General features: G+C 50.0%; 5 protein-coding genes across 8 annotated transcripts; 2 read left to right on the top strand and 3 right to left on the bottom strand.

Moving 5' to 3' along the window:
- Positions 1-285: 285 nt before the first annotated feature.
- On the bottom strand, positions 286-4,275 carry FOIG_06704 (GPI ethanolamine phosphate transferase 1; the record flags this gene model as incomplete). 2 transcript variants are annotated; one of them, XM_031205881.1, is made up of 6 exons in its annotated part: positions 3,729-4,275; positions 2,117-3,672; positions 1,883-2,070; positions 1,698-1,833; positions 1,533-1,641; positions 286-1,482 (listed from the first exon to the last, which is right to left on the bottom strand). In XM_031205881.1, exons 1-6 carry the CDS (start codon positions 3,907-3,909, stop codon positions 707-709), a joined length of 2,946 nt encoding a protein of 981 aa, XP_031064605.1. In that variant the 5' UTR covers positions 3,910-4,275. The 2 variants fall into 2 exon arrangements, with proteins under 2 accessions (XP_031064605.1, XP_031064606.1); XM_031205882.1 differs by lacking the exon at positions 3,729-4,275 and having other exon boundaries at positions 707-1,482; positions 2,117-3,708.
- A 35-nt stretch (positions 4,276-4,310) lies between these two features.
- Positions 4,311-6,564, bottom strand: FOIG_06703 (uncharacterized protein). Of its 3 annotated transcripts, XM_031205879.1 has the most exons (4): positions 5,531-6,564; positions 5,057-5,476; positions 4,559-5,004; positions 4,311-4,506 (listed from the first exon to the last, which is right to left on the bottom strand). In XM_031205879.1, exons 1-3 carry the CDS (start codon positions 6,294-6,296, stop codon positions 4,784-4,786), a joined length of 1,407 nt encoding a protein of 468 aa, XP_031064603.1. In that variant the 5' UTR covers positions 6,297-6,564; the 3' UTR covers positions 4,311-4,506; positions 4,559-4,783. The 3 variants fall into 3 exon arrangements, with proteins under 3 accessions (XP_031064603.1, XP_031064602.1, XP_031064604.1); XM_031205878.1 differs by having other exon boundaries at positions 4,436-4,506; positions 5,057-6,522; XM_031205880.1 differs by having other exon boundaries at positions 4,487-4,506; positions 4,559-5,476; positions 5,531-6,515.
- A 111-nt stretch (positions 6,565-6,675) lies between these two features.
- FOIG_06702 (adenosinetriphosphatase) lies at positions 6,676-8,660 on the top strand. The gene is made up of 4 exons (XM_031205877.1): positions 6,676-6,970; positions 7,036-7,306; positions 7,368-7,740; positions 7,790-8,660. Exons 1-4 carry the CDS (start codon positions 6,869-6,871, stop codon positions 8,268-8,270), a joined length of 1,227 nt encoding a protein of 408 aa, XP_031064601.1. The 5' UTR covers positions 6,676-6,868; the 3' UTR covers positions 8,271-8,660.
- Positions 8,661-8,929: 269 nt separating this feature from the next.
- Positions 8,930-11,915, top strand: FOIG_06701 (cystathionine beta-lyase). Its single transcript, XM_031205876.1, has 2 exons — positions 8,930-10,447; positions 10,496-11,915. The coding sequence occupies exons 1-2, from the start codon at positions 9,203-9,205 to the stop codon at positions 10,589-10,591; spliced, it is 1,341 nt and encodes a 446-aa protein (XP_031064600.1). The 5' UTR covers positions 8,930-9,202; the 3' UTR covers positions 10,592-11,915.
- Positions 11,916-12,430: 515 nt separating this feature from the next.
- Positions 12,431-14,262, bottom strand: FOIG_06700 (uncharacterized protein). Its single transcript, XM_031205875.1, has 2 exons — positions 13,988-14,262; positions 12,431-13,930 (listed from the first exon to the last, which is right to left on the bottom strand). The coding sequence occupies exons 1-2, from the start codon at positions 14,036-14,038 to the stop codon at positions 12,554-12,556; spliced, it is 1,428 nt and encodes a 475-aa protein (XP_031064599.1). The 5' UTR covers positions 14,039-14,262; the 3' UTR covers positions 12,431-12,553.
- Between the last annotated feature and the right edge of the window lie 97 nt (positions 14,263-14,359).

Raw genomic sequence — 14,359 nt, 5'->3', positions numbered from 1 at the left:
CAAGTTCCTAATTAAGTTTGGTCTGGGCAGTTGAAGCAAGTTCACTAGTCGAAACAGAACAAGTTGTGTTAAAACCTGGGGAAGCAACCTTTTGTGAGTCTCTTGTTCGAGCTGAACAGTTGGTCAAAACTGAGTTTCCACGCGAAAGTTCAGTACCTGACGTAAAGTTCAAGGCTGGATAAAGATCTATGCATGCTCTATATTCCCACCATTCAAGGCACTACTTTTATATCTATCGTTCCTCGTTCCCAAAGTCCCATTTTGTTTCACTTAAGCTTTTCACATGAAAATGGTAACTTGCTGGTACGCCCATTACGGTGAGGCCCCCGCAAAATCCGACCCACACCTCCGGGCTTCCGAATCGGTCCCCAGATTCTTCTCAGCCGGCCCTTGCAACCTCGTTAATTCGTTGTGATCGTGATGGATGCGCAGCTAAACAGAATACATGTTGCCAAGAAGCCTTAGACGCAACCCTTTCATGACCGTGTCACCCTGGAATCCGGCCATCTTCCGGTAGGCTTTCCCTTCAGCCCTACACAGCTCGAGGCAGTGCCCCTGTTGACTGTCACATGGGTTCATGCTCGTATTCTATTCAACCCTGATGTCACTTCGCCAAGGGAATATTAGATATTGCTGGTGACTTGAAACTGTCAAGAGATTATTGTACATTGGACTGCCCTTTGCAGGAAGTATTTACTGCCCATGGCTACCCTGCAAGTGTCCTTGACGGAACCTTGCCGTTTGTCTTGGGCTTCATGCCATTCGCGGCAACCGGTTCTTCATGTTCGACTTCAATGCCGGCGATGAATGCTGCACTCACCAGCTCGAGTGCCGCGACAAACACACACAAGAAACTGGCGATGGCAAAATGTGTGATCGTTGAACCAATTTCCAGCCATGAACCCTCATCTTTGACAACCCAGAAAAAGTAGAGTGTCAAAACATCACTGACTGTGAGGACGACCATGAAGAGCGCAGATGGTGCAACACCTAATCTCTTGTTTAGAACTCCCAAGTTCGCTGAGATTAGGAAAAATGGAATAATGATCTTGAGAATCAGCAATGCACCCTGCGAGAAAGGATCAAACACTGGGATAAGCCTTGATACACTTTCCAAGCTAAACGATGAGATGGAAGCGATATTGCCGGTACTGAAGAAGGCTGACTGTAGTAGAACCATGAAGAACAGTGCTATCCGTGCGTCTGAGAGGGTCAATGGCCGAAATGTACCCAATTCACGTTTCTGCTGCTCGGCGACAGCTGTCTCGTTCTGGGCTTTGCTCTTTGAGAATGCATGTACCGCGTACTCGAGGCGCACCCAAGCCAATAGAGTAATGCTGAAGGCCACATAGAATAGGCCTTCGTACGAAATTGTCAAGATGATGAACGTCGGGGCACAGGTTAGGAAGATAATTGCAAGGCGATGCATGTAGTGGCTGTTAGGCTGTAGCCGATATGCCAAGGGCATGAGAAGCGACATGACTGACAATTGTTAGTTACACGTGTCCATGAATCAAATCCGATTGACTCACCCAAGACGACCCAGCCGACTACTTGGTTTCCCCTTGGAAGACCAAGCTTGGCTTGCAGTGAAGTGGCACTGGAGTGCGTGACGAGCATGGCAAGTACGATAAGGCCAATCTGAAAACTGCGTGAGCGGTGCGATTCTGAGATGCTCTCTAATAAATCAAACTTACTTGAGTACCAAGGAGCGTTCGACTTGTATGGAGACGCTTTGATTTGCTTTTGAAGGTGGTGAAATCTGAGAGAATAAAATCTTCAAGGACCAAGTATGCGAGACCGATGACAGTCATCAATCCACCGCCAATCAAGCTTTCTAATCAGTGTCTGCAACAATTCACGGGTTGAGGATAAAGCTTACATCAGGGATACGTTTTCGACCTTCATCGCCGGTAGAAGGGTGAAAGTACTCATAGCCAAGCAAGAAATGAACCACAAGAGGGTCAGGAGTACATGGGACTTCAAGAATGAAACGCCCAGCGTAATTGGCCAGAAAGCACCCAAGACAAACAGCCCAGTCAGGACTTCACGATGAATGTATCCAATGGCCTAGGACTGGTAAGCAAAAGTCCGACTAAACATCAAGAGGACTTACCAGAGATTGAATGATACCGAAATAGAGGACAACGTTGAAAATCAGTGCTGCAACCGCACCACCAGACTTGATATTGCCAAACAGAGCCTGGAAACCTTTGGCAACGCTGGCTCTTCGAGCATACACCTCTTCCCAAAACAAAACAGGGAAAAATGCATACAGATAGTACGCAGGTGGGGATTTAGAGACGACGAAGGATGAGTAAAGAGCGACAAGTACCGAGGAGAAGAACGCCGATCCAAGCAATGTGCGCTGAGGGGGAATGCTCTCCTGGACCACATATAAGGAAAGGACGGTGGTGGTCGCATAGGTCATCCATCCCAAATAGCCAACAGTGATCAAAGCACGTAGGAATAACCAGTCATAAGTCTGAAGGTAGCGAATTCCCTGAAGTCCAATTTCCATCAGAGCGTCTGATTCTTCAATGGCCTCCTCGAATTGACCAGCGTCGATCAAAGAGCGAATGTGAGCAATGCGCTGCTCAGGGCCAAGGTTCTCATTACTGAGAGGTCCGTAAGCCTGATAGCGGAGCTCTACGTTCCTCTTGCTCTCCTCCTTTATACGGTATTGCTCAAGAATGACCTGAGCATTGACCAGGGAAGCTTGTGCCTTTTCTTTTATGTTCGCAGATAGAAAGTTCAAAGGAAGTTGGCCCACACCGTTCGCTGGAAACTCAGCGCCGATGAGATATGACATCAACGCCGCGACGTCAGCTTGAGCAACATCATGTCTTCGAACATGGTCCAGATTCCAGTCTGAAGAGTACTCATCATGACCAGGGGCAATACTGTCGGGATGCAACGCGGGAGTGGCAACTCCCGAACCCCATGATATGAGAGGAGTTCTGGTATTGTTAGGGTGTCCATCGCCATGACTACCCCAGTCTGTCATGCCGTGGTCAGCTGTGAAGACGAACGCAGTCCGGTCATCGGCATAGAAGCCCTCGATGAGCTCGACCATCTCCTTCACACCTTGATCAACTACTTTTATATTGTGCAGGTACTCCTTGGAGTAAGGCCGGTAAGAGTGCCCAGTTGTGTCCAGGCCTAGCAGATGGAGGAAGAAAACCACCTTGTCCTCGCGAAGAGCGGTATTGAGGGTCTCGTTCGTCGCTGCTGCGGCGAAGAAGTCCTTGACATGGTCGAACACCCAGTAATCAAGCTCCGTAGCATCTTTGGAGAAATCCTCAAGCTCAGCTCCATATGCAAAGGCATCGACCCTTCCTGGAACAGCCCCATGTTGGAACATTGGCAGAATATCGGGACTTCCCCAACTCCAGGTATGTCGGCTGCGGTTGAAAACGCTATCGAAATTGACCGGGTTCATTTTCCATCCTGTCGCAACAGCAGATACATCCTCGTACAAGCCGGCAATGAGGGCCACGTGGCCGGGTCGGGATTCCGTTGGCACACGAGTATGTGATACGCCAAAGGTTCCATGCTCAAGCACTCGGGAGCGAAGGTAAGGAGCTAGCGGACGAGGGACGAGGTCTTCATCGGACTCGGGGTATGGTTCGGGGTGGGCTTGAAATGCTTTGTCGGCTCGCAAACCGTCACCTAGAGTGCAGCGACTTAGTCACACTGGCCAAATCATGCGTTATAGGTCAACTTACCAACAAATAGTACAAGGCGATCTGCAGGGGCCTTTGGAGAATCGTCTGTACGTTCAACATTGAACAATCGCATGCCTGAGACAATCGGGCTGACAAAGTAAATGTCGAAGATGGAAAAGATATAGACCAAATGGAAAGCGACCGCAATGGCCATGAAGCCAATGCGGCTGAAACCAGCCATGGCAACGCAATTGATATGCTCCGGCGCGTAGTTGCAAGTGTAGACAGTTCGAATGATCGACGATGGGTTGGTTGGTGTAAGTCAGGGGGTGGAAGACGATGCTATATCAAAGTCTAATGGTGCCACGTAAGTCGAAAGTGCGTTAAATGAGAGGACAAGAAAAATAGAAGCAACAAATATCAAGAGAAACAAGAGGCAGTGAACAAGTCCTCCTTGATCTCGTCAAACAAAGATGTAATGAGAGACAGTCTCCATTGAGTTGAGTTGTAGGTGGAGGTCAAGACAAGATATTAAACCGTGGCCAGAATTGGAATGACGCTGACGAGGGACGCGTCTATCCGACAAATTAGTGCAAGACCCCATCTGCAGGGGAAATACGCTAATGGCCCTGCGCTACAACCCCTCCACTGCTAGGTGCTGACTTGGCCCTGGATGGTCCTTCAGCTTTTACACGTGGTTGGCTGCATTAAAGTCTCATTGGATCCAAGCCTCCCGTCCCGTCAATGTAAAATCGAGCCCTGGTATCAAATCAGATCAGCCAAAGGGCGGGAACTTTAAAAAGATTAATAGGCTCAAGCGATCATAAGGGAAATGGTCCTGGAAATGTCAGCCATTCCATGATCACTAGTCCATGACCTAGCTCACGCACCTTGACGGATATTGGAAGTTTGCAACCTTGATAAACGAACGGTGTTGAGAAACTGATTATCAACAAGGTTCTCATTGACACCCGTACAGTCACCAGATCCTCTATCTAGAATCATTACTAATCTATCCTCATTGAGTGCTTGCTTGTACACGCATAACGCTGAAATAAGTCTTGGGTATCACTAACAACAGACACATCCTACCGCAACAACGAAAATAACATATTCTACTGTCTGGACAGGTCTTCTGCCAAAGATTTGCTGACCCTCAAGTAGAATTTTGGCGCTTGAGACCGCGGGAAGACAATTTCCTCCGTGAGATAGTCTGGAAGCATTTCCATCAGCTCGACATCACGCCCAGCGTCGAGCTGTGGTTGGTATGTGAATTGCACATCCTCGATGTTGTCTGAAGTATCGTCGTTGTCTACTGTGAGTTTGAAATGAAGGGCTGGCTATAGTCAGTATACATATGGAGCGAGACCATCGATCATTAAACTTACTGCCATTGCGCCCAGTCTGTATGCAATCGAAGGTATCTCCTATGTCTTCTTGCTTTACACCACGCATGATCAAACCTGTCATATCTGCGTACAGGTTTTCCTTGGCTTGTGCAATGGCTTGTGCAGCATGAGCAGCCTCCGCCTGTGCTGTGCGATTGGCTGGCCCCGAGGCTTTGATAGCGCTTCCTGGAACCCTGTTATTGGCATTTCCCGACCTCACAGCGGCCAGTTTGGTTGAAAGAGTTTTGATTTCTGCCTCGGCTTCGGATAAAGAGTTGTTCAGGCTCTCAATGTTGCCCTCCAGATTCTCAGCCTTGATCTCGCTGGCTTCCAGTTGCTTTCGAAGCTCTTCACCCTCCTTCGCCAGGGCAGTCTGTGCAGCAAGCTCAGCCTTAAGCTCAGATATAAGCTGCGTAGCAGCTGTGGAAGTCAGTACAATGCGCAACGCAGAGGAGTTCATGCAATGAGACTTACCCGCTGTTCGCTCTTCAGCTTGTTTCTTAAGTCGATCGAAATTCCGCTCAGCTTCTCGAACACCAACCTCACGTAGATCCCGATGGCGCATCTCGAGAGCCTCGTATTTCTTAGTGAGTTCACCTAGCCTTCTCCGCAATGCGACGTCACTGGTATCATAGCTGGACCATGACTCTAAGGGCTCAGTCGTTCCCACAACAGAGTCGCGATCTTCATCTTCTTCCGGTACGGCATCAAGTTCCATCACGTCTTCTGCTTGCGTTTCCGGAATCTCCTCAAAGGGTGTGGTTGGTTGTCGCGGGGGTCGACCACGTCGCTTGACAGCACTTTCCGGAGCAAGTATCGAGGTGTCGCCGTTCAGTTTCTTTGGGCGCCCCCGCAACCCCTTTTTCGTCTCAGTCGCAGGAACACTTGCAGGAACTCCAATATCCTCAAATGTGACCGTTTCATCTGGGGCCAGTTGTTTGGTCTTGCGCCCCCCCTTCGTGGCACCACCATTGATTTTGCTCGTAGTAGCGGGTTGCGCTATTGCTTCAGGCAAAGGCGCGAGCTTATCGGCGCTGTTTCGACGCGTCGTTCGAGGTGCTGTTTTAGTGACCTTGCTGGCCGTTCCTGGTGGTCGACCGCGGGGCTTCTTCGTTGTGCTCATGGTCCGCACGGCTGCTTGAAGCTCAGATTGATCGAACATGTCTAGATCGGGTTCTGAATCTGAAGCCAAGAGTCCAGCAAGGCCTGCTGCAGGCTTTGCGCGCGCGCGTGGTGGCATGGTCACTTGTGTCGACGATCGTGGATGAATGTGTCGCAAAAGCACGCGCAAGAGAAGCAGGTGCAAAAGAAAAATACCAGAGAAATAAGGACAGCTGAAGGATTGAAATTGAAGAATGCGCGACTATAATTGCACGGATATCAATGACAATTATTGCAAGTGATGGGCGGGGATAGTAATGCTGGAGGGGATAAATCCACATCAAAGTTTGGATCTTACTTGAGATCCTCATCGAGGTACCCATCCATGTAAACAAATGGGCTCAGAGACATCCATGAATCTATGGCCCGTGCTTTCAAACTGACACTAGCCGCCACTTACCGCTAACAACGGGATGTCGGGTGGGCATGTGCCAGCGCATTAGGTTCCTGCCGAAACGCGCATATTGATTGATCTTCCATTTTATTCTTCAAACACCCATTTCAGCCTTCAACCTTTAGACTTGTCAACGCCTTTCCAGGTGACGCCGGCAAAGGCAAATCTTTGTTGAACTGGAAAAACTACCACCAATTCCGACTTGATTATCGTGTGGCAGTCATCGCCCTCTTGCCACCTACTCTCCTTGCTATCTCATGCCATCCGAGTCAGCCCCTTGGCTGCGCTGGGTCCTCGGCATGGGGGAACGACGTAAGCTCGGCGATGTCGCCATGGACATATTGCTCTTTGCGGGCATGGTAAGTGCAATATTTCGAAATCCGCTGTTGGATGCGAGGGCATTGTGCTCACAGCAGTCTGTTAGATGACGGCTGGCCTATATGTGGCTCGAAATTTCCTCAACCCTATCTTGAGCAACATTGCCGACCCCGATAAAGAAAAACATGAACAAGCAAGACGCCAAGCCAAAGCGCACCTTGAGCGGTTAAACCGACACAAGAAGGACGGACTTGATTATGGAGATGATAGCGATTCGAGAACGGGGCCACGACCGGAGGATCTGGTCTTGAATGAATACGAGAACTTGGTTGCACTTGAGATGGTCCCTCCTGAGGACATCTCTGTTGGGTTTGACGGTGAGTGAACTTGCAGGTTGAGGCCTTTATGCCTTTCCCCATGATTCGCTAACAATTGCAGACATCGGCGGTCTGGATACGATTATCGAAGAACTGAAAGAGTCGATCATATACCCTTTGACGATGCCTCACCTTTACTCCCACGCCGCGCCTCTACTCTCTGCTCCCTCCGGTGTTCTTCTATACGGTCCTCCGGGTTGTGGAAAGACAATGCTCGCTAAGGCTGTTGCCCATGAGAGTGGTGCTTCTTTCATCAACTTGCATATCTCGACTTTAACAGAGAAATGGTATGGAGACTCGAACAAGATTGTCCGTGCCGTTTTCTCCTTGGCCCGAAAAATGCAGCCTGCTATTATTTTTATTGACGAAATCGACGCTGTCCTCGGTACTCGTAGAAGTGGCGAGCATGAGGCCAGTGGCATGGTCAAGGCCGAGTAATTCTACAACAATCGCCACTATCTAATTGACACTAACAAAACGTAGGTTCATGACTCTATGGGATGGTTTGACGTCCTCGAATTCTTCAGGGATGCCTGCTCGAATCATGGTTCTTGGTGCGACCAACCGTATCAATGATATTGACGAGGCCATCCTTCGCCGTATGCCAAAGAAATTTCCTGTCACGCTGCCAGGAACAGAGCAGCGACGTCGAATTTTACAGCTCATCTTGCAAGATACCAAGACGGATCCTGAGTATTTCAACCTCGATTACGTTGCAAGGATTACTGCTGGGCTCTCTGGTAGTGACATCAAGGAGGCCTGCCGAGATGCAGCAATGGTGCCCGTACGAGAATACATGCGGCAGCATCGTGAGAGTGGGCACGCCATGTCATCCGTGGATCCCAGGCAATTCCGTGGCATTAGATCAGATGACTTCCTTGGCCGCGAAGGAGGACAGATCAAACTGCAACCAAAGCGACGGTCGAGCGGTGTTGAGGAGCTGATTGCGGAGGAGCAGGACTAGCATGATGATTAGCAAACGATCCAGGCCAGCAACGGCCGATAATGTTGAATAGAAACACTCAACCCTGGCCAGCACCTCACCAGTCATTGCCCAATCAGCAGCATCACGATGTCTGCTTCAGGCTTACCATCGACTATACCGTACCACTCGCACTGTCCTTCTTTCCCCCACAAACTGAAATTGTCCGCCAGGGCTGAAGATACGACCACGGTGCTCAAGTCGGGGCCCGGTTCCGTCCTCCGGGGTTCCCGTACAGTGCAGTTCACTAACCAGGGACGCACAGCACGCGATGGGCCATGATAGTGTCTGATCACGTCATTTGGGATACCCCACTATGGGTTTCTGGGGATTCGATAGCAATATACCTTGTCCTGAGCACCGGCAGCCGGCATTCCGCAGGTATCTCAGCATCAATCGCCCTCCGTTAATCGGTCGGATGACCCAGAAGAATAGCGGTGGGCGGGACCCAAGCCGTCACAGTGGTATGCGAGCAGCACTATAGAGCCCTAGGGGTCACTGAAAGATGGTGCAAGATCCCCTGTAATTGGCGCTGCAGATGCCCTTGTACAGAAACACGGCACTCCCATTGCGTAGTTCATCCAGTGCAGATAATGAGTTTTGAGTTTGCAGTCCATCTTCTCCAGCCCAGACCGCCGACAGCGGGAATGACTCCCCGACTCCCGAGCGACCCTTCTCCTCCAAGCTCTGACTCGGCAAGTCTTCACCTCTCCCCTCTAGAAACTCTTCAATTCCTCTCTCTTCAATCATTCTTCAATTGTATTTGAGTTTCGCTTTTGTCGCATAAACTCTGTTGCGATTTCTCTCTAGCGCCCGCCCCTCCTCCGACCAAGCTAGAACCATTCTCCCCGCCATCCATCACCTCTGTATACAACTTGACTTCGACACATACGCTGCGACTAAATTTATCGAGAATGTCCGCCCCTTCGCCCACTGACTCTGGCAAGTCAGCCAACCCTCTCAAGCGAATTGACAATGAGGGACATGATCTCCCTCCATCTCCCGCTCCGTCAAGCCCTCGCAATGGTCGCAAACGCTATGCCCTCGCCACCGAACTTGTATACACAGATAGCAAGGACCAATATGGCGCCTCCAGCGTTCCCATCTATCAGTCTGCCACTTTCAAGCAGACATCAGCCAGCGGTGGCCAGCAAGAATATGACTACACGCGCTCTGGAAACCCCACCAGAACGCACCTCGAACGACACCTTGCAAAGATTATGAACGCTCAGCGAGCGCTGGCTATCAGCTCGGGAATGGGTGCTCTCGATGTCATTACTCGACTACTCCGACCTGGCGATGAGGTTATCACTGGCGATGATCTCTACGGTGGCAGCCACCGTCTGCTTACTTACCTAGCTGCCAACCAAGGCATCATTGTTCACCATGTCGACACAACAACCGTTGATAGCGTGCGGGCACGCCTCTCGGAGAAGACCGCCATGGTTTTGCTAGAGACTCCCACCAATCCTTTGATCAAGGTTGTGGATATTCCGTCTATCGCTCGCTTGGCACATGAAGTCAACCCCAAGGCTCTCGTTGTTGTTGATAACACCATGCTTTCTCCCATGCTGTTCAACCCTCTTGATGTGGGTTGCGACATTGTGTACGAGTCTGGAACCAAGTACCTGTCTGGTCACCACGACATCATGGCTGGTGTTATTGCCATGAACGACACTCAGATTGGAGACAAGCTATTCTTTGTCATTAACTCCACGGGCTGTGGTCTATCACCAAATGACTCTTTCCTGCTTATGCGAGGTGTCAAGACTTTGGCTATTCGAATGGAGAAACAGCAAGCCAACGCTCAAGCCATTGCAGAGTTTCTAGAGTCCCGTGGCTTCCGTGTTCGATACCCTGGACTCAAATCCCACCCCCAGTACGATCTGCATTGGTCTATGGCTCGCGGTGCTGGCGCTGTGCTCTCGTTTGAGACTGGTGATCCTGCCGTTTCCGAGCGTATTGTTGAGGCTGCCCGTCTCTGGGCCATCAGCGTCAGTTTTGGCTGTGTCAACAGCTTGATCAGCATGCCCTGCCAGATGAGCCATGCCAGCATCGACGCCAAGACTCGAGCGGAACGGCAAATGCCTGAAGATATCATCAGACTGTGCGTTGGTATCGAGGACCCGAATGACCTGATTGAGGATCTTTCTCGCGCTGTAAGTAACGATCATTGCGATATTGGGCAAAGCTAACAGACTGTATAGCTGGTTCAGGCTGGTGCTGTGACCGTGACTTTGGATGGTTTCCATGCTGCTGGCGTAGCCAAGGAGCTTGGAGCAACCCCCCTTGTCATTCAATGAGCTACAAAAGTATCGCGAAGAAGGGCCACGAAAGAACAGGCCAATCCAATTGAGCCTCAAGGAACATTTTGATTTTTGCAAGCGAATTCGATAGTCTGTTGATTACCATTTCTCTACCACCGGACTTGTCATGGTTCTCGACCATTGACGGAATGGTGGCAAGGGGAAGTTCACCGCCGTATACCGCCTCACCGGCATTTCTATCAATAAAAAGTAAAGGAAAAGAAAAGGCCTGTATTATCATCTCGAGCTGGCGTTGGCAGGGATGAACCACGGAGTTAGATTTATTTATTTTGGGAACCTGCAATAGGTTTGAGACAGATCCAGAAATACGAAAGATTCAAGATCGAACATACCCGTCTGCTGTATCAGAATCTCGTTGATGCCAAGCATTCTCGACTTGTCTCGTTGATCCAGGATGCAAACATGTAGCCACCTCCTCTGTCTCTCTTCCCAGGCTTTGGATGATTGTCCTGGGTCGATATGACTAGGCCATCTCTTTTAAGTGTGCTGGTAATCATGGTCAGTGCAAGCCTTGGAACGTGAAGAAGAAAAGGACCCGACCTTGTCGCTTCTCTCCCACTTATCTCGACTTCATGTGGCATCGCGTTCCTCCTTTTGCTGTTGCTGGTGGTGAGTTTGGTTTTGGTCAAGGGTATTGCTAGTTCAGAGGTCAGGCACACTGTCGTCCTCTCCACGTTTAACCCCCCAGTTTCTCGAGCATACACTCAGGCGTCTCTTGTACTTTGACAAGCGACATCCTTATGGGCTATGGTCCTGCTGAGCTTCGACCTCAGCTACTTACAGCACGTCCTTACCACCAGCCTCTCAGTTCATCATCGTCATCATGATAGTCTCGGCATTGATATCTCATCAAGCCGCCCGCATCTGGTTGGCGAAGCTACGCGAGACCTCCGACCTGAAGATCGCGCTCACGCTGCTTGGGGTATGACAGCGCATCCTCAGGAGAAGGATATGCCATCACATCTCATTCTACACGCATCACGCACCTCGACACGGGCCTGGTCACGTTGGTGTAACGAAATGTGCTCTGGGGAAATCAGAACCAAAGCCGTATAGATATAGGGGTGACACAGGCGACGGCGGTCGCACGGAGTACTTGATGGTCAGAGTCGGGAGTTGATAGCCTTGGTGTGATTTCTGAGAGTGAATGAGAAAAGAGTGAAGAGTGAAGAGATATCAAAACACTTTCAGCGACACCAACTGAGAGTGAAATGGCTGTTGTTAAATGGCAATGTAACACCAAACATCATATTCCAGCAGGACAATATACATACCTAAAACAAAGGTTCAGGAATCCCCGTCTCATACTCTTAATCTCGCGATAGCCTCATCATAGCACAGTGAGGTACGCCACATAATATAGTATTGCCCTGAGACTATCCCCTGGCGCCTCTTCTGGTGAAGCACAACACAAACATCGCCTCGATAGCCATACAGGTCAAGCTGCCAGGTATTCTTTATCAGTTATCTAGACTCACCCACGTGCCAGGGCACGCTTGATCTTGCTCGTCGAACTCTCCTGCCCCCTTGTCCAGTGTTACACGACTGTGAAGGTGGATGTAATCAGATGAAGTAATGGCTCATTTGATATATAATCTCCGTAGCTCACTCCTGATTCGAGGTAAGTCCTGTCTTCCTGTTTTCCTGTCTACTATGTCTCATTGCATCTGTCACTTGTAGGTTGGTCCCCGAGACCTGCATTGAGATGTCTGGGGTTCGTTCCTACATGGCTCACCGGTGAAGGAATACGTGGATTTTAACCATCAGCTCAGTAGGCACCATGCGGAGTGTTACGCTCCGAAACATGCTCACGACTCATATTAGACCCTGAGTACAATTGTTCTTTATTCATATAAGAAACAACAAACTTAAACACAGTCTGCCAAGCTAAATATATACAAGCGCTCCCTCAAAACTCCGCCAAACGCATATCACAGCTCAAGAAAAGTCAAAACGGTCGGGAAGGACAACAGGCGCCACCAAAGTCCACGTATACATGCCGTAGCAAACCCAGGCACTGACAATCTTGACCCAGCTCGCAGCGTAGGTGCGGCCAACGGTCGCAAAGTCACCATCCTTGGTAGATTCGTCAAAGTTCATGGTGAGGAGAGTAGCCACCCAAGCAGTGGCCAAGAAGAAGATGATGTGAAACACTGAGTAACTGTACTGGGTCCTGTTTCGCTCGTCGTCTCCTGCAGGGGCGTCCCCAGCTTCACTTTCGTCATCGGACAGCAGGGCGTCAGCTGGGAGGCTACCTTCTTCGACAGCTCGGCGCAAAGCCTCGGCTCGCATTTCCCGCCGAGCACTGGGCTGTTGGGTCACAAGTCCGTGCTCATCGTCGTCGGGCAACTGGATTCCATTCGAGTTGCCAAGTCCGAGACTTTGGGTTGCGGCTCGTGTGGTAGTGTAAGCAATTGTGAGCAGAGTAACAATTGCACCAATAACAATAGAGGTTGCTCGTGTCCCCTGTCCCTGAATAAGAGGGTTGCACTCGTTGTTGGGCTCCATTGACACAGCTGACATAGTCAAGTATGTGCAGTAGACAGCAACCATAGCAGCTTGAGCAAGTCCCGCCTTAGGATTGAACTCTTGAACAGTAGGGTTGACCGAAATGACCGAGATTCCGAGCCATAGAATCAGGTTGATAGTGATCACAGCCTGATTCATAGAGCATGAGCCGCGAGCAAAGAATATGTACTGCACAATAGTCATGGCAAGTGAACCGATATACATGCCCAGAGTAGACCCAATCAGAACGAATCGCCAAACTCTTGAGTCGGTATCCTCGATCTGAGCCAAGCAATACTCGGCCCAGTTGTGAGCTAGGTCAACAAGCAAGATGAGTCCGAGTAAAAGGAACAGCATGGCTGCGGCAAAAGCAATGTAGTTGCCCCAAAACAAGAAGAAGTTGTCAGGAATCAAAAAGGAGAGGACAACAAAGGCGAGCCATGCAATAACCTTGGGGCCCCAGTAGCCGTTCTGAATAGCAGCACGGGGGTTTTTCGAAGTCGCGACACCAAAGAGTAAACCAGCAAGGATGAGATGGAAGAGACCAAGCGCAAAATTAATTCGGTGAACCGCGAACCAGCCATGGCATTCACCAGTCGGACAATTAATCGTAACGTAGTCGAGGGTAAGTTTCTGAAGTTTCTTGATAGCCCAAGGCGTGAGCATTATCCATGCGATGATCGAGTTAACGAGAAGGAGGAGCGCGTATGCGATACGGGTTGCGATACTATTGCCGCATTTGCCGCAGGCGCTGCAGACCATGGAGCAGGTCGCAGCGCCGCAACAACTGGCAGCAAAGGAAGCAATCTGATGAGATTATTAGCGATCGCAGGAGAAGAGAATTGGAAAGGATGGGTAACATACGGTACCAATGCTGGGTACCGCCAGAAGCGGCAAAGACAAGAGAGCACCCATTGCGACGGCGCGCGATGAGGTTGTTGGCGTCTAGTTGAAGTCGAGGTTGGTGGATTCTTGGTATATATAAGGTTTCGTGAGAGATCAAGCAAAGCAAAGAGACCAGAATCGGTATCGTGAATCACCCTTTGGAATGGTGCCTAATCTGTCTAGAGCCTGTTGACGATGTTGGAGATGGCAGGATGCATGAGGCTACAATCAAGAGTGTCCACGTGAGATTACGTCGTCAGGGAAAGCCGAAGAACGGAGTGGGTACTCCGAATATGTGGCTTGACATCTATAATGTGGCTGTGCTCTCCCCGGCATTCGGCCCCAGTATCA

Source organism: Fusarium odoratissimum (assembly GCF_000260195.1).
Source record: "Fusarium odoratissimum NRRL 54006 unplaced genomic scaffold supercont1.9, whole genome shotgun sequence".
NCBI classification, from domain to species: domain Eukaryota; kingdom Fungi; phylum Ascomycota; class Sordariomycetes; order Hypocreales; family Nectriaceae; genus Fusarium; species Fusarium odoratissimum.
This window is presented reverse-complemented; position numbering and strand designations above follow the sequence as displayed.

What these genes read in the sequence shown, in the direction of transcription:
- FOIG_06703 (XM_031205878.1), bottom strand. Translation starts at nt 6,296, where the DNA reads ATGCCACCACGCGCGCGCGCAAAGCCTGCAGCAGGCCTTGCTGGACTC. An exon ending in ACAGACTGGGCGCAATGGCA is followed by an intron (nt 5,005 to 5,056) that starts GTAAGTTTAATG and finishes GACTATAGCCAG; the next exon opens with CCCTTCATTTCAAACTCACA.
- FOIG_06701 (XM_031205876.1), top strand. Translation starts at nt 9,203, where the DNA reads ATGTCCGCCCCTTCGCCCACTGACTCTGGCAAGTCAGCCAACCCTCTC. An exon ending in TTGAGGATCTTTCTCGCGCT is followed by an intron (nt 10,448 to 10,495) that starts GTAAGTAACGAT and finishes CAGACTGTATAG; the next exon opens with CTGGTTCAGGCTGGTGCTGT.
- FOIG_06700 (XM_031205875.1), bottom strand. Translation starts at nt 14,038, where the DNA reads ATGGGTGCTCTCTTGTCTTTGCCGCTTCTGGCGGTACCCAGCATTGGT. An exon ending in CGGTACCCAGCATTGGTACC is followed by an intron (nt 13,931 to 13,987) that starts GTATGTTACCCA and finishes TAATCTCATCAG; the next exon opens with ATTGCTTCCTTTGCTGCCAG.
- FOIG_06702 (XM_031205877.1), top strand. Translation starts at nt 6,869, where the DNA reads ATGCCATCCGAGTCAGCCCCTTGGCTGCGCTGGGTCCTCGGCATGGGG. An exon ending in CATCTCTGTTGGGTTTGACG is followed by an intron (nt 7,307 to 7,367) that starts GTGAGTGAACTT and finishes TAACAATTGCAG; the next exon opens with ACATCGGCGGTCTGGATACG. An exon ending in AGTGGCATGGTCAAGGCCGA is followed by an intron (nt 7,741 to 7,789) that starts GTAATTCTACAA and finishes AACAAAACGTAG; the next exon opens with GTTCATGACTCTATGGGATG.